Here is a 22861-nt window from a genome sequence, read left to right as displayed (position 1 = left end):
ATCTCCACCAAGCAACCGGATTTTACTGAGATGAGTTTGTTTCATTTACTTTTTGTTGTTCATTTTTCATTGTCTTAATGAATTGGATGGGATTTCCTCTCCCTTTTTTCTCAAAAAAGATACATAAAAATATTAGAAAATAATGAGTAAATCCCTTGTTTTTTAATTTTAGCAGCTTATAACACATTTGCATATAATCCCTTAAACACTATGAAGTCTTATTCAAGTTCTTTGGTCTTAAAGTTATTAATCAATTTTAAAAGTGTATTCGCGTTCAATATAAAAATAAACTATATAGATGGTGCACCGATCGGCTGATCTGAGATAAAGATCTCATAGTGTAGAGCAGATTTGTTTTTTGGTTCTGTATTTGGTTTTGTTTCTGGGATCGGAGGCCCATATTGGAGTTGGAGAGGAGATCCAATAAGGTTAGTGTAAATACCTATTTGCAACTATTATGATGCTTTGGGATTGGCATAATAGTTATAGAAGCTTTACAATGCACTATATCCGCTAGTATTTTGCACGTGCTGGGCACGTGCCTATCAGGGCAAAGAGTTGGGTTTGTCAACTTTTTATGTAGGTGCGCGTTGTTTGGAATTTCAATGCTATTAAAACCACAATGAGTCTGTTGCCTGTGCTAAGACTAATATTTACGTAAAATGGTGGCCATCATCTCATCAGGCGCTGGTAAGTGATGAGTTTTTCGTTGCTTCTATGGACTGCCAAAAATCCTTCGACCTACATGGGAAATTAACGATCATATGGGCCTGAGCCGGTTGCATATCCTATACCCGCAATCGGAGTGGAATGCGATTCGGTTGTCCTTCAGAATTCGTGCATCTGTTAGGTTTATTAACGTGGATTCCAGGATATTTCTAGAATCGTGGGACATGCAGATTATCTTTCCGTTATATATATATATATATATATATATATATATAGTATAATGGCGGCTCACACGCGACAAATGTAATTGCGGCCAATAAAATTAGAAAATAAAAGGGCATACACTGACTCAAGCATAGAACCGTGATCCGTCCAAAAAAATTCTTCGGAGTAGTGGGGCATCATTTGCTTCTCTATATATATGCATGGCCTGATAAGAGCCACACTAGATCCTACAGATATTGAGAAGCAACGGCCGTCTTCTAGCCACACACCTCCAACCTCGAGGATGATGCGATCTATGCCTAGCATTCCAATGTCCCACTGCGGAATGGAAGCGGATGTCCCAACGAGGAATGGAAACGGAGCGCACCATCGCCTCTGGGTTCTAGTCTCGGGTCTCGCAGTCTTTTGCCGCCAACCCATTTGCACACCAATACACCATCCAACTTTGCCTCGACTCCCCCGTAGTAGTCGATAGGTAGGGCTACAATTACACCTTCAACCCCAAAAATCTCTCTCTCACACACACATACGCGCACATTATAGGTGCATTTACTCGTGCATGAACCATAAAGATAGCCAACCTTCTTAGAGTCGAGTTCCTCTTCAATGCGTATTTTACATAGTGTGGGAATGGGCATGTCTATATGAAGGACCTGTAATGCAAAATAAGCATCGCAAAGAGGCTGAACTCATCTTCTTGGAGCTCTTGCAAGAAGAAATATTAGATAGGCCAATCACATTACATGGTTAACTAGAAGAGGTATAGTTTTATTCTTCCTTTTTTTTTTATAAATCTCTTAACATCAGTTATAGGGATTGAATAAACTGTGACCTTCTTCTCCCTAGGGGTGGAGGGTGGGATTCCCACTAGATTGATCAGATGTTTGGAGAGCCATTTGCGGAACGGATTCGGTCGCTCCCAGATCCGGGGCACCCCTGCCTCGACATCAGGGTATGGAGCTCGTCCAGCAGTTCTAGAGTCAGAGTAGCCAGCGTCTCTTGCGTTGTCCAAGATGGGGGGCAGTTGGGGGTGGCTTTTGGCTAGATTTGGCGTTTGGGGCTGTACCCCAGAGTAGCTCTATTCCGTTGGAAGTTTTCTTGGGGTAGGCTACCAATAAGACTTCTGTTGCATGGGAGGAGCAGGGGTATTCACCTCCAGTACCCTGCGTGTCAGGATGATGAGTTGCTGGACCATGCTATTTTTCTGTGCCACCGGGCGAGGAGGGCATGGAGGCAGACGGGGTTCCCCACAGACCTCTGGTGTCATGCGACATCCTTTCTTCAGGCTCTTCGACGGTTGGCCGAGGCCTTGCAGTCCAGACCGGAGGCAAGGCAACCTATACTGCTTACCAGATTTGACTTGCGAGGAACGCATAGACATTTGGGAAGAGGTGCCTTCCACTGGAGGTGGTAGTGGAAAGGATGTGGTTGCTGGCGCTGGAGGCCTTTCAGGCGATCCAGTCGGATAGACTTTTGACAGCTCGAGACATCTATGGCTTCACATCTACTCATGGAGCGCCCCATTTGGTGTTTTTCACCTTGGAGCCCCCACCCCTCGAGTTTCCTCAAGGTCAACTTCGATAGATGCGTCTTGCAGGGCGGTAGGAGGGGAGATGCAGGCTTTGTTGTCAAGGGCCCGAATTTTAAGGTGATTGCGGCTAGATGTTGCCACTTGTTTGATACATCGGTGCCAGGGGAGGAGTTGAGAGCAGCTTGGTCGGGCTTGTGCTATGTTCGGCGTGCCTTGCAGGAAAGAGACGTCCTTTTGGAGGGTGACTCAGCGATGGTTATTGGGTGGATCCAGCAGACTTCTGGGAGGCTCGGCGACTGCCATTCGTTGGTGAGAGATATCCGGGCCTCGATCTCTGACGGGCTAGTATTTCAGGTGAAGCATGTGTTTAGAGAGGCTAATGGGGCGGCAGATTGGGTAGCTTGTTCTGTTGCTAACCACTCAGAGACCACCTATTGGAGGGAGAGGTGGAGTTGCGTACTGCTCTCCGTGATGTATTGCTTTTTGATTCTCTTGGCTGTATTCGTACACATTATGTATGAGATTCCATTTTTAGCCAGAAAAAAAAACTGGGGCTTGTCTCTATTGTTATATCTGTTTGCTTAGTAACTATAGATTTTGGGTTAGAGTTCAGGTAGCGCGTCTCCAATATTGAAATCCAAATAATTATACTGTAAGTGGTTCTCTTTTTTTTTTTTTCTCTCACAACATTATATATGGAGATTAATGTGCAAATACAAGGGACAATGCATACTTATATGCACATAAATAGATGGTAATAATTAATCTATCAATGAATTTAAGATTGACATGACTTATATCCCTATATCAATGGGAAAATTGCCTTGTGTGCAACTTGGGAGGCAATATGGAAGGCAAATACGATAAATGCATATAATTTCTATATTTTATCGTTTTTGAGGGGCTATCGAAGGTTTATATTAGACTTAGGTCTAAATATAAAGCTACTACCATATGCATTCATCTCATATTTTATAGAATATATATATATTTATATCTTGTCCAATATAAGTCAACCTTTCAAGGCTCAGGTTGGAGATGCTCCTATACAAGCATATATTATATCACAATGACAATATAGAAAGGAGAGAATAAATGACTAGATTTGCTCGTATATGCTAAGATTTCAAGAACAACAAAGATGTGCTGAAGTAGTAAATATAATCCAAGCTTCAAGGAATCAAGGAGCGAGATACGAAGACTGTTAATTAGTGGAGTATAAATGACTAGATTTGATCGTATATGCTAAGATTTCAAGAACAACAAAGATGTGCTGAAGGAGTAAATATAATCTAAGCTTCAAGGAATCAAGGAGCGAGATACGAAGACTGTTAATGAGTGGAGTATTGGAGAACGAAACCAGAGCCAAATTTAGATAAACCTAACCTTGTCACCCTCTCCTTCCTTGCGGTCATACCCACCTCACGACAAAATCCACGGCAAGCTTATGCCACTAGCTGGCCCTTCCTTACACACTATTTCCTCCTCCACAAGAGGATATTGTCCCCAGTATTCAATAATACTTAAATAATTTTCTTAACAATAACTCGTACGAGGACACGCTGCAAGGGGGAAAACGCAAACCTGAAATGCTAAAGATAAACAGGTGCAGATTTCTTAAATCATGCATTAAATTTATATTAATTTTTTTGTTAATATTCTCTTAAGTACCTGCATATATTTATAGTTAGGAATAGCATATAATAATTTGTGATCCTGCTTGTATTTGAAGTTTGCTTGGGCGTGTGGTATATTATATGTTTCAGTTTATTTTATTTGGGGTCCATCGAGTGTACTCCTCCATTGCCTTAGGTATGAAGCAACCTATGGATTCACCCCCTCAACCCCACTTCCCATCTGCAAACCTCCTCCCTCATGCCCAAAAGGATCATCATTTCAGCGCATCCCAAAACCCATGTGAGCTCCTATCACCCTCTTTCTTCTTTTCCACCCTACAGTTTCATTATTAGACAAAGGAAAAATAGATGAAATTCCATCATTTCATGCAAGAAAAAATAGAGATCCAGCTTCTACTTTATTTTAAGAATATTACTTTCTTTTGTGGTTTCATGTAATTTCACCATCCACCTGTAGGACGGGTGGTCATTCTCCTCTTTTGTTTTGTTAGGAGATATTCTTTTTGGCCTTAATCCAAGAAGTAGTGGGTCTTTTCTTTCAGGGAGACAAACCTGAATTGGCTCTCTCTTTTATGTATAAATTCCATGCCGTGTGAGTGTTGATGCTTTATGTTTAATAGTATTCGGTTTTGGCTCTTTGGAATGTGCAGTAACAGCTGTGAAGGCCGTTTCCTGCTTTTGCTTTAGTAGCCGAACTCCTAAAAAAAACACCCAAAGGTGGGGAGTGATATCAAAACCCTCGCCGGCCCCCTCCCTTCTTTCTCTCTCTCTTAACCGCGTATACACAGCCAGGTTTGGGGCACAGGTTTGAAGGGGTTGTGTGTGTGAGAGAGAGAGAGTGTTTTTTGAGGACCTCTTCCTTTTGCTCATGGGCTTCAGTTAAAGTAGGAATTCTCGTGTATTTCTTTTCAAGCTAAAGAAGGTTTTAATATCACACTCACAGTTTCTTCTTTTCTCCCTTCGTTTCTTTCTTACTCTGGCATCTCTCTCTCGCCCCCTTCTCCCTCCCTTTCTTTCTGCTTCCTTCTCCTTAGACTCCTGGTCGTCTTTCTCATCTGGTTGGTGCCGAATTCCTTATCCTGGATCCAGGTTTCATTCAAGAGTAATTCTCTTCCACCTTCATTGTTATAAATTGTTTTGCTCTTGATAAATGCTTTTCAACTTCTGCTATCAGTTCAATAAGTGATTTCCGTACTATTTAGGCGGCTAAGTTTATTATTTATTTTTCCCCTTTATGATGGTGCTTGTTTTTCTTCAATTGAACAAGACTTGTTTGCTGATTTTCTTGGTGCTCACAAACTTTTTCAGAGGTTTATTCAGAATTTGATTAGTATAGTCGGTGGGACTTCCTCTGAAAAGATTCCAGTAAAGTAATGGAGGAGAGCATCTGATGCCCATGAAGTAGCCATGAACAGGAGTAGCATAGGTTCAGCCAGCAGCTCCGATCTCATTGATGCCAAGCTGGAGGAGCATCGGATGTGTGGATCCAAGCAGTGTCCCAGTTGTGGCCACAAGCTCGACCGCAAGCCGGTATGGAAACATAAAATTCTCTTCGTACTTCTCTTTATGGAGGCAGTAACTGATATTAAATGAAATTAATAAGAAATCTGCATACTTGTAGTTTTAATTTATAAGGTTTGCTTTATTAGTTGGGGTGTTTCCCTTAAAAATTCTTCAATTAAATAGTACGGTTGGAAGAATGAAGCAGTTTGTATATTACGGTTTGACAATTGTAGGACTGGGTTGGGCTACCGGCAGGCGTAAAATTTGATCCAACAGACCAAGAACTGATAGAGCACCTTGAGGCAAAGGTTAAAGGAGAAGAGTCCAGGTCTCATCCTCTGATAGATGAGTTCATACCCACGATAGAAGGAGAGGATGGCATCTGCTACACTCACCCTGAGAAACTTCCAGGTTGGAGAACTCACACACAAAAAGTCTCTTTCTCTTTCACATTAATTGTTATTTTATGCAGTTTTTCTTTGGGTATGTAGAGAAAAGTTTTATGAGGTATACGTTCCATCCTTCTTCCTCCCGTCTTTAACACTCAATTCAGTGTTTCTCCCTCTCCCTCTCTCTCCATGTGTTTGTGGGTATATGCAAAAGAATTATTGTTTATAAAAAGCTCTTACTTGTTTTTTGAAATTCGATCTCTCTCTCTCTCTCTCTCTCCCCCTCTCTCTCTCTCTCTCTGTGTGTGTGTGTGTGTGTGTGTGTGTGTGTGATGGAAAGATACTGGAGAAGTTTCTAAATAGGTTTCTCACCTCTCTGAGTGCTGATTTGATTTGGTTTGGTTTTACTTCTCGAGGTTGTTACATCTGACAAGAAAATCTGAACTAATGGTCCCTTTGGTCACACCTAACTTCAAATGATTCCCTTTCAATCATCTCCTGTACGCCTTTGTTTCAGGTGTGACAAGGGATGGCCTCAGCAAACACTTCTTCCACAGGCCATCCAAGGCCTACACCACAGGCACAAGAAAGAGAAGGAAGATCCAAACAGAATGCGACCTCCAGAGGGGTGAAACCAGGTGGCACAAGACTGGCAAAACCAGGCCAGTAATGGTCAATGGGAGGAAAAAGGGGTGCAAAAAAATACTTGTGCTGTACACCAACTTTGGGAAGCACAGGAAGCCTGAGAAGACCAACTGGGTCATGCACCAGTACCACTTGGGGGAGCTTGAGGAGGAGAAGGAAGGGGAGCTGGTGGTGTCTAAGATATTCTACCAGACCCAGCCGAGGCAGTGTAACTGGTCAGATAGGAGTGCAGCAGCAGCAGCTGGGGAGGGAATAATGGACCAAAGGAGGGAGAGCGGGAGTGGGAGCTGCTCCTCAAAAGAGGTGGTTAGCCAAAGGGATGAGCTCAACTCTAGGGCTGGTATCTCAGGATACACTGCCTTGGATATCCAGCAGAATATCAAGCCAGATAATTTCAGCTTTGCTCCATTTAGGAAAAGCTTTGATGAGGTATGTATCTATAATAAAGTCGTTCATGGAAAGGCCGATTTAATTAGTTCAGCAACTAATGCAGTTCTTCTTCTATTAAGGTAAATAATAAGAATAATAATAATAAAAAACAGAAGCAAAAACAACATCACCATCACCAACAACAATTTATAATGCATCTGTTGCAACTATTCACATTTCAAAACCATTTTTCTTATTTGTTTAGAATAGATTGTACTACCACAAAATGAGATTTTGGATACAATATTCCTTATGTGATGTACGCATGCACAAACCAAATCAACAGCATTCAGCTCGCGTATACTTACCTTGCAATGAAGGCAAAGTTATGAGTGCTTACAATCTATTTGCACATAATCAGATAGCGTAAGCAAAATCGAGAAGGCTTTTCAATTTAATGCAGTTTATTTACCTTTATTAGAACACTTCTTTCTCCATGATGTGAAATTTCCAAATTTGATTTGAAGACCGTACAAGACTCCTGAATTTCAGTTATGATACGGGCTTGCCCAAGCAAAACACAAGGAATTCTACTTAAAAATAATGTTTAAAGTATATATTTGATCTTTCCTTTTTTCCTCAAATTGATTTATAAAACCTTTAGCAGCATCCATGTAAGACCATGCTCCCATCATTTATATCGTACCCTAACATAAATATTACATGTATACCCTAACGTAAACACAAGGCCTATGTATATAAAGCAAAATAGGCCCTCTTAGCTAAACTTTCACATCATTTTATTCGAAGTGCAAGCAACCCAAAGAGCCAGTGTCCACATATATAAATCATAACATAAAACACCATGAACATTTTATCACCGTTTAATAAACATTACTCCAAAAAAAAGGTGTGGGAGAAAAGGGACACATAACAAACAAACTGAAAGAGAAGGGGAGGAGGAAATGGGAAAAGAAAGTGTATTGAGCTACAAGTGTTTTATGGGTATGGAGCAGGTGGGCATGGGAGGAGCAGGACCAAAGGCAAGAGAGGAGCATGAGGAAGCTGAGCACCACCACGCATTACCGCAGCATCATCATGTGGCCCAAAAGCAGCAGCAGGCGGCACCAACCGCAGCCTTCCACATCAGCAGGCCTACAAACACCGTCTCCACCATCATCTCCCCGCCTCCACTGCACCAGACCTCAGTTGTGCTCAATGACCCCTACCATGTCTCAAGGCTCCTACTCCAAGCTGATAAGTTTCAGGTATCTCCTGATATAATTGGATAATTATATGTTGATAGCCTAAGAAGATGAGGTTTTGATGAGTTGGTGTGTTGGTCCATTGGTATTAAAAGGATTACGCGTCCATCGTTTGATGTGGGAAAGCTTAATTAGAATCTTAATTAATGATTGCTGGATCCTCGCCATTTATATAGAATCTTTTGTTTAGATTGACATAGCATATGGTCCGAGTATAGGACTTCATTAGATGTTTTCTTCTAATATTTTCATTGACTGGGAATTCATGCAACTGTTGACAGCAGCAGCAGCAGCAGCAGCAGCTTCAGCAGCATCAGAAGCTGGATCACAGATCCGCTTCTGGCCTGGAAGAATTGATAATGGGTTGCACTTCAGCTGGCATTAGAGGAGTAAGTCTGACCCTTGAAATTAACCTAGAAACCAAGATATATTTTATATTGCCAGTTCACATTGGGAACACTTGTCTTTCTCTTTTCTCTTACAAATTGTTTGGTCGGTTTAGTTTGTTACAATTACCTGCTTTTACAAAACAATACACTATCAACTTATCAGGGGAAAAAGAACCTATATATTTGTTCCATAGCTAATCATAAGTAAATCTGAATGAGACAAAGAAAGGAGAAATATATGGTTTTATTTAATCTAACAATGCCAATTATAATTTGTTTTTGTTCTTATTGGGCAACACAAGCTATCAGAGAAAAGCATTCAGCTGGTGAATTTAAAATCAAATGTGGGCCTATCTGGTTTCGTATGAGGACAATATATGTGCAACAAAAAACAAAAAACAAAAAACAAAAACAGAATCTAGACCTTGGAGGCATAATGTATATGCTAGAGAGAGAGGAGGGAGGGAGGGACACACACACACACACACACACACACACACACACACAGAGAGAGAGAGAGAGAGAGAGATCCTCCTCTATTCTATGACCTAGGTAGAAACAGAAACTTCCTTTCTTTCCCTTTCAAACCAACAAAAGTGACAACACAAGCTTTTTATCTTGTGGGCTGTCTTCCTTTTTAATAAGAACATGTTTTTCTTTTTAAAAACTGGTATAGAAAAGAAAAAGAAAAAGAAACAAAGAGGCACTTTTCTGTTTTTTCATGTCTAATGATGTCGTAGAACCAAAATGTTTATCTTCTTCCTCCTCCCCCCCTCTCTCTCTTATTATTTTTTTTTTAAAATTTTGATGATACGCATTACCAGAGGTGCTAACATTTCATTTGGGTCCTCCATTGCATGGTTTATATACAGCAACACTTACTAAACCAAGCAGTGTGATGATTTTTGTTTTTTTATTCTGATGGAATAAAGCAGTGTGATGTCACCGTAATTTTTTCCATGTTGTTTATTATTCAGTTTGAAATAAATAGAAAATGCGCATCCTTTTCCTCTTCTAAAAATGTTTATTTTTAATTTTGACCAGATTTTTCTGTGCCTTCTTTTTAGCAATACATAATCTCTTCATTTTATTCTAGGGTTGTGATCCATGTTTGGATCTCATGCACATATCTACGTATAAAAAAACTCATCTCTTTTGAAAATCCTTCACATGCTGTGACAGGAAACATCTGTTCCACACTCCCAAGAGACAGAATGGCAGTACCCATACTGGTCACCTGACAACCCAGATCATCATGGGTAATAACGGAGAGGAGAACGAAGAAAGCTAACAGAACATCATCATTAGTGTCATCAGTACTTAGAACTTACAGTGTTGTTCTTTTCAAGGGGTGAAACAAGTTGGGAGGAAAAAACAAAGAGGTTCCTCTCTCTTCTTCACCAAAGGGATTTGGATAAGGAGCTGACGGCTCGGCAAGTAAAGACTAATCGTACAATAATCCAGGTCGGATAGAAACAAAGTGCAAATGTGTTGAAGGAAATAAAAAAAGAGAGGAAAAAACAAAAAAAAAAAGATAGAAAAAGAAAAAGGAAGTTGCTGCTGTTGCTGACTGGAGAAGGGAAGGGCAAAATCCCTGGAACCAACCAACCATGCATCAAAATAAACACTGCCATCATTACCATATCAAACCCATAATCACCTTTTTATTGTTGTTGTTGTTATTATTGCTAATTGTAATATAACTATTATTATTTTATTGTTTATGTGTATTTTTTCTTATATGTTGAAACAGAAAAAATGAGAAGAGAAGAGAAAAAAAAAGAGAAGGTTTTCGAAGAGAGGGAGCTTTCAATTATAGTGTTTGTTGTTGGAAGTGAAGTTTTCAATGGTTTCGAAGCTTGAAGAATAAATGTTTCTCCTTTTTCAATTTAAAATACTTCTTTGCTTTATCCTTTGTTTCTTCTTAAGAATCAAGAAAGATGAAGTGTCCTTTTATACATGAAGTCAGGGTGTTCAATTAAGGCACAAAATAAAAGCTGTGTTGTGACATAGAAAGTATTGTGTCAAAGCATGTCCTCTTGGCTGTATCTATTAAAGAACTGTAACAAGCTTAGCATGTTGTTGGACTGCAACATGTACTGCATTTTCCATTGAATTTTCAATGTTGCTAAGAAATAGTTGCAACAGACTACGTCTGATCTAGCCCTTTAAACCATAATAAGAAAACAGCAGCACCCACCATTTTATTTGAAAAAAAATTACTGTATTATCAGTCTAAAAGAATTTTGATGTAACTATTGCATTTTGATTACAAATGATGCTATATATCATCACCATGCCACGTAAAAAGTTGCTGCAAACATTTTTCTAAGAATTTTGAAGGAAATTTCAGATCACCATGTGGCTTTCTTATAAATACTCTAGAAGTTGATGAGATGTTTCTCTTCTCACGATGATTTTGTTAAAGTTATATGATTTTTTTTTTTAAAAAAAAAATCATCTCATCAACTTCTAGAGTATTTATAAGAAAGCCACATGGTGATCTGAAATTTCCTTCAAAATTCTTAGAAAAATGTTTGCAGCAACTTTTTACGTGGCATGGTGATGATATATAGCATCCTTTGTAATCAAAATGCAATCCCCTAAACCTTTGTTTAAGTCTGTAGTCAAAGCTAGGAAAATGATTGTGTTTGTGACTGCTGTTCGCGTGTGTTATGGTTAAATAAGAGCCACTTTAGTTCCGCTTTATGCAGTATTCTATTCGATTGTGCTCTACGAGATGCGAAGTTTCTCAGCGGTGATGACCTACCTTTAGTTACTGCAATATTTCCTGCTTGGAAGAAAGAGAGAGAGAGGAACGTGCATGGTGGTCTCTTTGCACATCCTTTTCTTTGCTTTGGACGTGCATGTAGGGAGACTTGCGGAACCTTCTTTGTAGTTCCCCAGCACAAGGAATAAAGAGCTTGCAAGAGGATGAGGATAGGACCAAAACAGACTTCTCTTTTCCTCTTTTTCAAAGGAGGGCAAATGCTCACTTCCCTCCATCACGTTTCAAATTTTCCTCCTTATACACTTTTCATCCCCAAATCCTCTCTCATCAGGATCGTGCTGATCTTCTCTATCTTGTTCCAATTCCCTCGAAAGTATCCAAATTGTAAGACTACTGTTTCCACATAGAGAAGAATAAAATACTAAATTGAAGTATCTCTCATTCTATATATTTTCGCTTGCATATCACTTGCAAATTTAGTCATCGCATCTAATACTTCTACATTCTTCAGTTTATTTGTAAAGTGTAAATTCGCATGTAGCTCTAGCTTCACACGTGTCTCAACTATTGTACTTTTTGACCTACGACCAAAATTACCAGACATAGTGCAGTAATTTGTAAGCAGACTTCTTGCAAGTAGAATTGTTGTAATGTTCCTTCCATGCAACTAATTACAGTTACTTAGCATCTTTAGTTATTAGCAACAAGCTAGTTCAAGCTTATCCCAAATGGTTCATATGGTCATTTTGTCCTTGCAATCCTAGTACAAAGCCAATGGATGCCTTTTGTTCCAACATCTTTAGCCAAATGGAGAAAATCCTCCAATCCTAATGGACATGTGGGGAATAGAATGGGGGTGATGTATATGTGTCTGTTTGTGTCCCTATGGATGATATATAGGAAAGAATGTCTAGTCTCTTTCACCCCTTCCAAAAAGCTCAAGTTCATCTCTCTCTCTTTATAGCAGATCTCGGATGCTCTTCGAAGGGAACTGGAATAGCCCTGCTAGGGCTCCCATGTGTGCCGATTCGGTCCCATAAAGAAGTCGCCTGAGGAATTGTGTAGTGGAGAGGAGAATAACGGAACATGGGCTTCCTTTTTGGATTCTCTCAAGTGAGCTGCTTTTTAGAATGGTTGGTTCTCTTCTCTTACCTTTAATCTCCTCAGAGATAGCTCTTGCCATTATATATTATACTTCGTGCGTTAGGCAAGTTTAAGTTATAACGACACACGGGAAGCCAATGATGGGCCCTTCCTCGCACCAAAGGATGCATGGGTTGCCAACTAAAATGATTGAAGATAAAATAATTCAAAAGGAACCCGTGATTCTTCTTGTGCTAGAAAGGCCGAGCTCCTTGTTTAGGTTGCTTTGATTGCTAGGATAGTGGGGTTTAAAGGTCATTGGCCCGGGTTTCTTTCTGTCTGTGTGATTGTCTCTGAATGTGGAGTATCTTTCCCTCTGGTCATCTCCTTGCTTCTTAGCCTTGGTGGACTCTGTATCTATGATATGGAAATGGAGAAGGAAACCACGCAAATTAGAGGATGTATAACAAAGTGAGATATAAACACCACGCTCTTGAAAGCCATGGAATAGAAGAAACAGGAAGATGGAACTTCTAATTCTGTATTCACGGTTACTCGTGGAAGAGGATATTTCTGTGACAATACTTCATGGCTACGTGTGGAGGAGATATATATATACATGGATCCTACGTTGATATATCTGTAGTATAAGTATAAACATGCCATATCGTGATGGCATCATAATTAATTTAAGATTAAAGATGAACGTGATCTATACGTACGTTGCATGAATATCACTCCAGCCCCACTATAGTTGCCGTGGGCCCTACAGCAGGTTCCTGGTTATTTCGCATAATAAAGGAGCTTAGTGCGTTTTATGCTGTAAGGGTGCAACTTCTGGCCGGTTAGACCAAAGTAATTATTTGACCCCTAAAATTTAATTGTCCTCCAATTCTCAGATGAACGCTTTCGATCGCATTGGGTTGGCTTGGGCTGTGTCATGAGTTTCTGTTCTAATTTCCGGTCTATGCTGCCACTCTTGCCCAGTTTGGTGAGCTTTGAATTGAAGGGTAGTCGTCATGAAAATGGTTCGAGTTTCAAATTAAATGATGTTGGACACGCTGTTAATAAAGGTTAAGTTGGATTCAATCTTGTTGATCATCGTGCAAACTCAACCCGATCTAAATTTACTTAACATGTCTCTCGATCAAAGCCCTAAAAGATTGGCAGGCTAGTGTTAGACCAGCCTGACCCAAACTAAGTCCCGAAAGTTCCAAGCAACCCAACTTTTGATGCACTTGTTTTTGGCTGGCACGTCAATTTTTTTATTTGTCCATACAGAGATCTAAAGCTCCTCTAATATCTCATGCAGACTTGCTCATCTGCCTTTTATCTCGTGAGACCATGCATTTACTTCTGTTAATAAGGCGTCCATAATATACATGATGAAAAAGAGAAATAAGAAGAGAATTACATAATTTCAAAAAAAAGAGAAGGAAGACATAACTAAAATGAGGAGTACTTCTTAAATATATTTTAAATAAATAATCTTGATTGGTGGGATCAGTGCTTTCATTTCTTGAGGCGCCCCATGCATTGCATATTGTACTATATTTGTTCCTATAATACTTACATTCATCACTCCATTGTCAAGATCAGTACCTATCACACTTGCATTGATTCCTCCAACTAAAGCAAGGAGGATGCTCCTCATGGTTACAAAACATCTGTCTAGGTTCGAGAAAGCTCGATGGTACCAACCAATACCATCTTTCTGGAAAAGAGAAGCACTTGAGAGAACTTTGATACTCATCGTTTAATCTTGTGACCTCCGTTCTGCTAATCCAGTTTGTCGTCGTAATGATGATATGCTCCTGAAGCTCCCACTGACGTCTTTTAGTATCAAAATGGACAAAAGTGGAGTGATTGCTTGTTTAGTCAGAACCCTGCAACCCATTGCTCAACCACTCGACCAACCAAATACTAACACAAATCCCCAAAATCTCTCACCAATTATTGGTTGCCTACCTCGTGATAAATAAATTGAGAATCATGCCAAGGCCTGCAGCAGTCTTGGCCTGCCGCATAAAAATAAATCCCGGACTAAACTGAAAGCCTAAAAGAATCATATCCTACACTACGTGTACCATGTAGCTACCGTGCACGTAGCTAGTCACGACCGCTCATTTTTATAAATTTTATTCATAAAGTATTTATCTTGATGCACAATCACGTGGTGCATACGGTGTAGAGTATAATTTTTTGACAGTCTGGCACTACCAGTGCGTATCCTCCTAGCATGCTTATAAAATACGAAGATCTGGCATGGAATGAAACAAGTGATTCATGTACCATTTTATTCTTACCAATCAAACCAGGCCCAAAAAATAATGCTTGGTATGAAATTTCCAACTATAAAGTGTTAGACTAGAACCTGGGCCTGTTGTACTGTTTTCCCTTTCCACTGGCAAATCAATAGATCAGAACAGGATGCCAACTTATATACTATGCCATGTTATTGGGCAAATATTTTAGGTTTGGTCGTCACAGTGCCCTGACCCAAGGCATATTAGGGGCCCATCTTGGTGCCGCACCACACGTAGGTGTTAGCGTTACTAATGGACCAGTTAAAACCTATGACTTCTCAATGTTCTCATAGGATAGGCCCACAAGAGGACAACAAATATACTAGGCTTTTGGTAGGCCCACAAGAAAACAAAATGCAAGACGGCCCAGGGAAGGCCCGCAGCTGCGCGATGATAGAATAGACTTTTAAAGAGGGCTGCGCGATTCGGTTAAATTCAAATTCTATACCAGTTGCTGAATTAAGAGGTGCTTGGGCAGGTATAAAGTTAGCTGTGCTGCAGCCCAAAAAGAAATAGGTTTTAACTAGGAGGAGATTCAAATACAGTTATATCTTGAACTAACTCTCCTTCTTTTTGCAACTCTGCAGGGCACCTAATATTGGTCTTTTGCACCGGAAGCAGATACTCGCTATTTTGAAAGCAACTCATATATGGTTCGTGATGGGCTGGCCACTCAGGCGAGCATGTATTTCGAAAGACCAATGGGGCTGCCGATTGGGTGGCTTTTTTTGCTGCAGACCATTCGGATGGACATCGATGGGTGGGTGAGGCGGAGTTGCTTAGTACTCTCCGTGATGTATTGTTTTTTGATTTTCTTGACTATATTCATACATATTTAGTATGATACTTCTCTTTTAGCAAAAAAAGAAAAAAAAAAAAAAAAGCAACTCCTATCTTCTGAGAAGCTAACAAGGTTCTAGATTGGATTGCTGGGAATGCATGGGCCTGTGACATTGACATTAATCCATTGGATCCCGTTCCAATATAACTACAAACAGTACTACGAGTAGATGCTGTTTGCGTTTGTTGGTTCAGAAATTCAATGCTCAACTGGGGAAAGCAGGGCTTACAGGCTACACAAACTCTGGGCTAAAGGTTCTGTAACTTCACAAGCTCTGGGTTACATGTTCTGTAACTCTGGGGTAAGCAGGATTTACGAGCTTGGGTTTCTTGTTTCTTTTTAGGGTCGCTATGACCATCTGATTGTACTAAAAAAAAAGAGTTCATCTCACATTCTCAGAATTTTTTTTATAATATTTTCATGTTGATTCTATTTGGCTTAACTTAAAACATGGCCTATTTTTTATCTAGTCAAAAAGTTATTTAGTTTACCAATAAAAAAATAGTCAACTGTTACATGCAATGCATACATGAAATTCAGATTTTGAAACATCCCTAAACCAATGATATGTCAATGAAACATGCGTTAATTAAGACTTCTTGACAAAATCAGGTAATTTACTGGACATGGTTATGCCAGTGGAATGTGGATCTGTCATTTTGCACCTCACATCTTAATATATATACTGGGTGATGGTCGCAAGTTCAATTGCATGAAGAAGTATTCATGTTGCATTTCTTTTTTATTAAATATGAGGTTGGAGGGTGAATTGATGAAGTACCTCACAATGATCTAAGTAATTAGACTTAGGGTCACAGTACTCAGACTGAAATCCCCTAAAACAAGAGCCATTAAATTTGCAAATATGTCAGGGATTTAAAGAAAATAACCAAAATCTACAACCATGAAAGCTTTGGCAGGCATGTTTCATATGATGAGACCTCCAAATTTTCTTTGCACAGCAATATTAGATGCAAATCATGTACCATCACACCAAATGATTTCAAAAACAAGAAATCTCATTAGACGATGAATTTTCTTGTGCACCGGCCAGTAGAAAGAAGGGATAAATCCTGTGGCAAAATTGGTTCAAAAGGCCAAACCAGAATAAAAAGGTGAAGTGCTCCGTTACAAGGCTAAATAAAGTATAATGGTCTTCACAATGTGCAAATATTTTTCAATTATTGTCTCTTTTTTATTTTTATAACGATTCAAAAAGTCATCTAAAATAGACCACATCCGTACGAATCCTTACATACTCATTCCATTTAAATTCTGATGTCTTCGTCCTCACGATTCTATCTCTAACTGGACCCATTCATGCATTTTTGCCTTAACAAATACTCTTTGTGGATCTCGATCTTATCCAACTCACCAAATATCAAATTGCAAACGTATGCCATCGTAGAAATATGCACCTATGTTATTTAAATATTATAAAAATTGATAATACTTATCAAGAATTTGATTGCCTAGTCAAGCTATTTCAATACATAACTCTACATAATGTCTCTCATCCCAATAATTGCACTAAAGATTGAAATATACAACATGCCGGCTTTTTTTGTCAGGTTTTCTTTAGCAGCGGTAGTTATGTTCGTTTTCGATGTGGGATTTATGGCATGAATTGCACCGAAACAACGGTGGCAAACCAACCTATATCCTGCTAGCTAACGGTCAATGAGTTGTGGTACTCTAGGGGCAAGGAAAGCGTAAGGGAACGCTGTGCCGTGCCACTAATTCTATTTATCAAAAAAAAAGGCCTCCAATCCTTTTCTGCCACGCAAGACGGGGAATGTACCGGTGCTAAGAGTCGCGGGCACACGTAATACCTCCACAGAATCGCCCAGATGCTGAAGATTATTACCGAAGGATGCCATTTCCTCGCGGTATATATAATCGTCATGGCGGAGATCGGCACGAAGCCTTGAATCTCCGATTGGCTTCCCTTTCCCTCCCGGAGAACGAGGAGGAGAAGGGGAAGCCCCAAGAACTCCCAATCCGATCCTTCTAGGGTTAGGGTTAGGGTTCCTTTTGCTTCTCTCCATATCCAAATCAAATGGGATCCCGTCGATTCCTTCCCCCCGTCCTTCTCCTCCTCCTCCTCTCTGTCATCGCCTCCGCCGCCGCCTCCCAATCCCTCCTTCGGATGATCTCTGAGAACCAGGCCTCTGGCGACAGCGACGGCCTCTACTGCGACAGCTGGCGGCTCTCCGAGGAGACCAACAACGCCGGGTACTGGGGGACGATCCCGGCCAGATGCCTCCAGTTCGTGGCTGAGTACATGAACGGCGATCGCTACGCGTTGGACTCGGACGTGGTCGCTGCCGAGTCGCTGGCCTTCGCCCAGACCGTTCAGGTCGCCGGAGATGGGAACGACGTCTGGATCTTCGACGTCGATGAGACGCTGCTCTCCAACCTCCCCTATTACGCCGTCAACGGATACGGGTACAGGATATCCCCTTTTTGCCCATTTTTTCTTTATTCCTATTTTTCTTGATTTTAAACCAATCAAAGAAAGCTTCTTTGTCCGGTCTTTTTTACCGAAAAATCAGTCACAATTACTCGCGGTGAAGTTTATGTCCAGCAGTTCATATGGTTGGATTTTTTCGGAGATTTTAGCCTTAATGCAAAGTATCAAAATTTGGTAGATCGGAGGAATTCAACGAGACAACATTCGATGAGTGGCTGAATCTGGCAAAGGCGCCAGCTTTACCGGCGAGTTTGAGGCTGTATGAGGAGCTCCTGGGTCTAGGATTTCAGATAATCCTTCTGACCGGCCGGGTTGAGGCTGAAAGAAATGCCACCGAGAAGAATCTGTCATTCGCGGGGTACCATTCTTGGACAAGGCTCATTTTGAGGTACATTCTTTCTCTGTCTCCTTCTTTAAGAAATGATTCCCCACTGCATTTCTTCTCGATGCTGTAACACTGGTAAAATTGCATTGATGGGGTCGAAGTGACTAATTCGAAACTACAGAGTTAGGATGATCTTGTGCTATGAAATTCAGAGAATTAATTTGGAGCTTGAGCTAATGGGTAATGGAGTAAGCATCGTCATAAAGGTGATGGAAAAAGAATATGGTAGATAAATACTCAAGTGTTAGCACAGAACATAATAAGATATCTCTGTATCTTTTACTTGCATTTATGTGAGGTATGTTTGACACATAAAATTTTGCGGAGAAAAAAATTTGGTTCATAACAAATACTTTTATTTTTGGCAAGGTAGGTTGTCCAATTGACATTATGGAATATCATTTGATAGCAATTTGCTTAGGTTCTAATGGTGTAATATAAACTGCCTTCAAAAGTTTGTCAACAATGTGAGCATTGAAACAGGAGGTTTGAAGCTTCATCTATAAAGATGAAAATTGCTGCAGCTTCCACTGCCAGAAATTACTCAACACAAAATGGAACAAAATATATTAAAATATTTTAGACAATTTAAGAAAATATTATATAATTGCATTTGAGAAGCTTTTTCTAGTGGTCGATTGGTTCGCCGGCATGCTAGATTGATCGAGTTGATTAGTGGAGATAGGTTGATCAAGAGATAAGGTTTCGTTTTGCGTTAGTAAAAGGGCTTAAAATGTCTAATAGGATGAGAACTTGGCAAAGAAAGAAAGCAGAAAGTGGTAATAATAACTCCAAGGTAGAGATACAAACCAATAAAGATTAATTTACACAGATATTGATTGAGTAGAAGAAAAAGATTTTTTAGGGTGGAATGGCCATTACGTTGAAGAATTGAGATACAAGAGGTTCATAGAGAACTCCATGGAACTTCATTTTAGGGTAAACATGCAAAAATATTTTCTGGGAAAACTTTTCTAGTGTTCGATTGGGCTGTTGGGTTGCCCCAGATTGATCAGGTCGATCAGTAGAGATAGGCCGATTGGGAGACAAGGTTTGGTTTTGCATTCAGTAAAAAGACTTGACATTTTTAATAGGATGAGAACATGGTAAGAAAGAAGGCAGAAAGGGATGGTAATAACTCACAAGTAGAGAAATAAACCAATAAGGATTGACTACACAGAGATTAATTGAGTACAAGACAAGGACTCTTCAGGTGGAATGGTTGTCATGTCGAAGAATCAAAATACAAGAGTTCATGGCTGATTCTGTAGAACTTATTGCAGTTGCAGACAGTAGTTGGTTGTCAGAAATGTTGAAGATGTCCCAATCAGGGTCTTCATTCTCCTTTTAAACCAAGTAATTGCATAGAAGTGCAAGAAATTACCATCAAAGAATTCCTTGAACCACCGATGCCCATGTTTCAAGCAACCATGTCAGATTTCTAAAACTGCTCATCAACATGTGGTCACAATGTGCCTAGCTTTTACCACATGCACCACCTGGTTGATCCTGGTGCTCGATGGACTTGGTGCAATCACATGCCCTGTATTAGTGCTTGAAAAATATCTGTGGTAGAGTCGATCTTGGATAAATCCCGAGATTTATTAGCCTTATTGGTAATTTAAAGCCACTGTATGCCATGGTCTTTAAATAGTAGTATCAATGATCTTCAAATATATTCTACATTAAATGTTAAACAAACTATGTAATGAATAATGCCTCAAAATCTCTATCATAAATAATGAATCTTCTGAAAAAGGTTCTAACAATACAATTTTGCTTATTGAGATTGTACATATTGCTGGAGTTGGTCCAGCTTGCTCGTTAAAAATTATATACTGGGAGCCTTTAAATGATTAAATCAAACAATTTTGTTTGTAAGAATAGGCTTTTATAAAAATAAATCTAATTTTTGAAGATCCTAAAACAACTTAGAACATAAACTCAACTCTCTCTTACATGTATTACTTCAGTCATTGTGGTTATAAAAAAGGATAACCTAATAATGGGAGCAGCCAGTCCCTGAAGCACATTTGAACTCCTGTTTCCTCTGCCACTTCCAAATGTAAATCATGATTGCTTCCTCGATTTCCGCTGCATTCCTACATCTGCTCCCTTTCTCCCTTTTGGCCTCTACACTTCACAATGTATGTTGTTCTTACATTGTATTAAAAAACGGCGTTGCCAATATCTGGTTGAACCCTTCCTATCATTGTAACTACATTGTGGTAAGATTTTTCAATTAGGTTGGGCTTATGTGGTCTGGAGATGAGTATACCAATTATGGTTCTCTATTTGTGGGGCAAGTCAATAGAGTATGACTCTACCATACGTTGATGCAACTATATACTGGTTAGGTCATGCCTGGTCCTGGCTCTTCTATCAGCTGGAATTTAGCTGGTTTATTTAATAAATATAAGTTTCACTTTTGACTTGATTCATAGATCCTTGTTTGACTCAAAGTTAGGTTCTTTGAGTAGAATATGTCTCAGTTTCTTGTCAACATGATCTATTTGCAGCCCTTGTAGCAATGTTTAAAAAAATACTCATCCTTCAAAATCATCAGGCCTCCTTCCAGTATTATCAATTTGCTATAAGTGTTTATGAAAGATAGCTTTCACTAGCAAGAGTAAGGATGCATGTTGCATGTGAAACTCCAACTCTGTGAAACTGGATCTTGCTGACCAGGAAAATTTCACCAATGTATATATGAAATTTCACGATTGTGTATATGCATATACATAAAATGCAGCAATCTATTATTCCCTCAAATGCAATGTCAGACCTAGTGCAACTTCAGTCATATCATTGATTTAAATGTAACTTGAGAATAACACGAGTTGGAAAATTTCATCAGTATTAATCAACCTCTAAACCATATTTGCTGAACTTGCAGTATTATAGTTCTCCATCATAGTGGCCAATTTTCATAGCGGATCTGCACTATTATGACCTAATGTTACATTAATTGGATATGCAGTCAATTTTCCTCTGGCTTCTTTTTTTTCTCAAACTACTTCTAGAAAATTATATTAAATAATTCTTCAAGTATGTGAATTATGCAAATTTATAGTAATATAGTCATTTCAGTTCTAAGTATCTTCTACACCTATAGTTGGCTTCTGGTTGAATAATAAGTTCTTACTTTCACTTGCAAAACACTTGAGTCTTGGTCTATTGGGCATATTTGTCAAACTTTAGACTCTTATCCCTTTAATTATAGCTTCTCATTTCGTATTTTCATAACAGTGATATCATATATCAGTATCTTCCAAATCCATACCCTTGTGTTCCCAATTTCCTACTCCCCCTCCCCCCAAAAGAAAAACACCCTGCTATCCTAGATTCCTTGTCTCATCTATTTCGGCTTAATATCCTTTTATGATTTTCTGAATGATTGACATGTACCTTCTAGAATCCCTTGATTAGTTTTCTGTGCCATAGGATAAACTGACTTTTAAACAGAACTTTTATATATATGGATCCAGGAAGTATTTGCTACTAAATGATGTTATGTCATGCGACAGGGAAGCCTCTGATATCGGCAAGACAGCAGTGGCCTATAAATCAGAAAAACGAGCACAGTTGGAAGCTCAAGGACACAGGATCCATGGGAACTCTGGGGATCAATGGAGCGACTTGTTGGGTTCACCGATGGCTACGCGATCCTTCAAACTCCCAAACCCCATGTACTACATTCAATGAAATATTTGGAATTATAGAAATTTATTTTAAATAAAACTATTTTTTAAGAAGAATGATTCTACAAATTGTATCTGTTCTCTGGCACTTCTAACGTATATTCCTTGCTACAACAGCAGTCAGCAGACAATGTGTCATCAAAGAGGCGAAATTTATCTAGGACATGGCCCATCTAAATCAACCACCGACTTAATCAAGGATCAGTATAGAAGAATTTTGTGTTTGATAAGCTGCCATCTTAAGAGAATTTTTGGGAAAAGGAAGTTCTCTACCGAATTGGACATTTCATTAGTGAGATGCCTGGTGAGGAGGAAACACAAATTCCCACTGAAGACAGTTCACATAATAGAAATGCAATCTGTTGGATTAGTTTTGTAGTTTTTTCAAGCTCACTGTAGCTGGAACGAACTTCGGTTGGACTGTAAAATAATAACCTTAACAATAATAACATCGGATGGAAATGGAAGTCTTTTGTCTAGAAAAGATTAAAGAATGTTGATACCTTTTTAGACTCGCTTAATTTGGTTCTTCACATCATGTCATAGGATTCCTCTACTTCAGGAATCCTCTACTTCCAGGTTCCCTGTAGCCCGGATGATTAGGACCCATGTAACATCACCATTTTAAGCAAAACATCATCTATTTCTGATGAGTAAAGAAAATTATCTAGGTTGTGGATTTGCTGCCAATATTGGGTTGCGGTATCCCGGAAGATAAA

General features: G+C 39.4%; 2 protein-coding genes across 7 annotated transcripts; both read left to right on the top strand.

Annotated features, from left to right (window-relative positions):
- The first annotated feature begins 4250 nt into the window (after positions 1-4250).
- Positions 4251-10488, top strand: LOC103710221 (NAC domain-containing protein 75-like). 5 transcript variants are annotated; one of them, XM_017843571.3, is made up of 8 exons: positions 4428-4946; positions 5097-5164; positions 5371-5592; positions 5799-5976; positions 6472-7028; positions 7985-8236; positions 8515-8622; positions 9805-10488. In XM_017843571.3, exons 3-8 carry the CDS (start codon positions 5470-5472, stop codon positions 9883-9885), a joined length of 1299 nt encoding a protein of 432 aa, XP_017699060.2. In that variant the 5' UTR covers positions 4428-4946; positions 5097-5164; positions 5371-5469; the 3' UTR covers positions 9886-10488. The 5 variants fall into 5 exon arrangements, with proteins under 5 accessions (XP_017699061.2, XP_026661673.2, XP_008794090.2 ...); XM_017843572.3 differs by lacking the exons at positions 4428-4946; positions 5097-5164 and adding an exon at positions 4251-4342; XM_026805872.2 differs by having other exon boundaries at positions 4421-5164; positions 8521-8622.
- Positions 10489-17484: 6996 nt separating this feature from the next.
- Positions 17485-22621, top strand: LOC103710222 (acid phosphatase 1-like). Of its 2 annotated transcripts, XM_026805874.2 has the most exons (4): positions 17485-18031; positions 18235-18444; positions 21969-22130; positions 22260-22621. In XM_026805874.2, the coding sequence occupies exons 1-4, from the start codon at positions 17643-17645 to the stop codon at positions 22519-22521; spliced, it is 1023 nt and encodes a 340-aa protein (XP_026661675.1). In that variant the 5' UTR covers positions 17485-17642; the 3' UTR covers positions 22522-22621. The 2 variants fall into 2 exon arrangements, with proteins under 2 accessions (XP_026661675.1, XP_008794092.1); XM_008795870.3 differs by lacking the exon at positions 22260-22621 and having other exon boundaries at positions 17492-18031; positions 21969-22218.
- Positions 22622-22861: the final 240 nt, after the last annotated feature.

Source organism: Phoenix dactylifera, chromosome 9 (genome assembly GCF_009389715.1).
Source record: "Phoenix dactylifera cultivar Barhee BC4 chromosome 9, palm_55x_up_171113_PBpolish2nd_filt_p, whole genome shotgun sequence".
Taxonomy (NCBI): Eukaryota; Viridiplantae; Streptophyta; class Magnoliopsida; order Arecales; family Arecaceae; genus Phoenix; species Phoenix dactylifera.
The sequence above is the reverse complement of the archived record's forward strand: the minus strand, read 5'-3'. Positions and strand labels throughout refer to the sequence as shown.

Excerpts from the sequence above, each read along its gene's own strand:
- LOC103710221 (XM_017843572.3), top strand. The coding sequence starts at position 5,470 with ATGAACAGGAGTAGCATAGGTTCAGCCAGCAGCTCCGATCTCATTGAT. Across the intron at positions 5,977-6,471 it reads TCACCCTGAGAAACTTCCAG|GTGTGACAAGGGATGGCCTC; the intron begins GTTGGAGAACTC and ends CCTTTGTTTCAG. Across the intron at positions 7,029-7,984 it reads TTAGGAAAAGCTTTGATGAG|GTGGGCATGGGAGGAGCAGG; the intron begins GTATGTATCTAT and ends GGTATGGAGCAG.
- LOC103710222 (XM_026805874.2), top strand. The coding sequence starts at position 17,643 with ATGGGATCCCGTCGATTCCTTCCCCCCGTCCTTCTCCTCCTCCTCCTC. Across the intron at positions 18,032-18,234 it reads TACGCCGTCAACGGATACGG|ATCGGAGGAATTCAACGAGA; the intron begins GTACAGGATATC and ends AAAATTTGGTAG. Across the intron at positions 22,131-22,259 it reads TTCAAACTCCCAAACCCCAT|CAGTCAGCAGACAATGTGTC; the intron begins GTACTACATTCA and ends TTGCTACAACAG.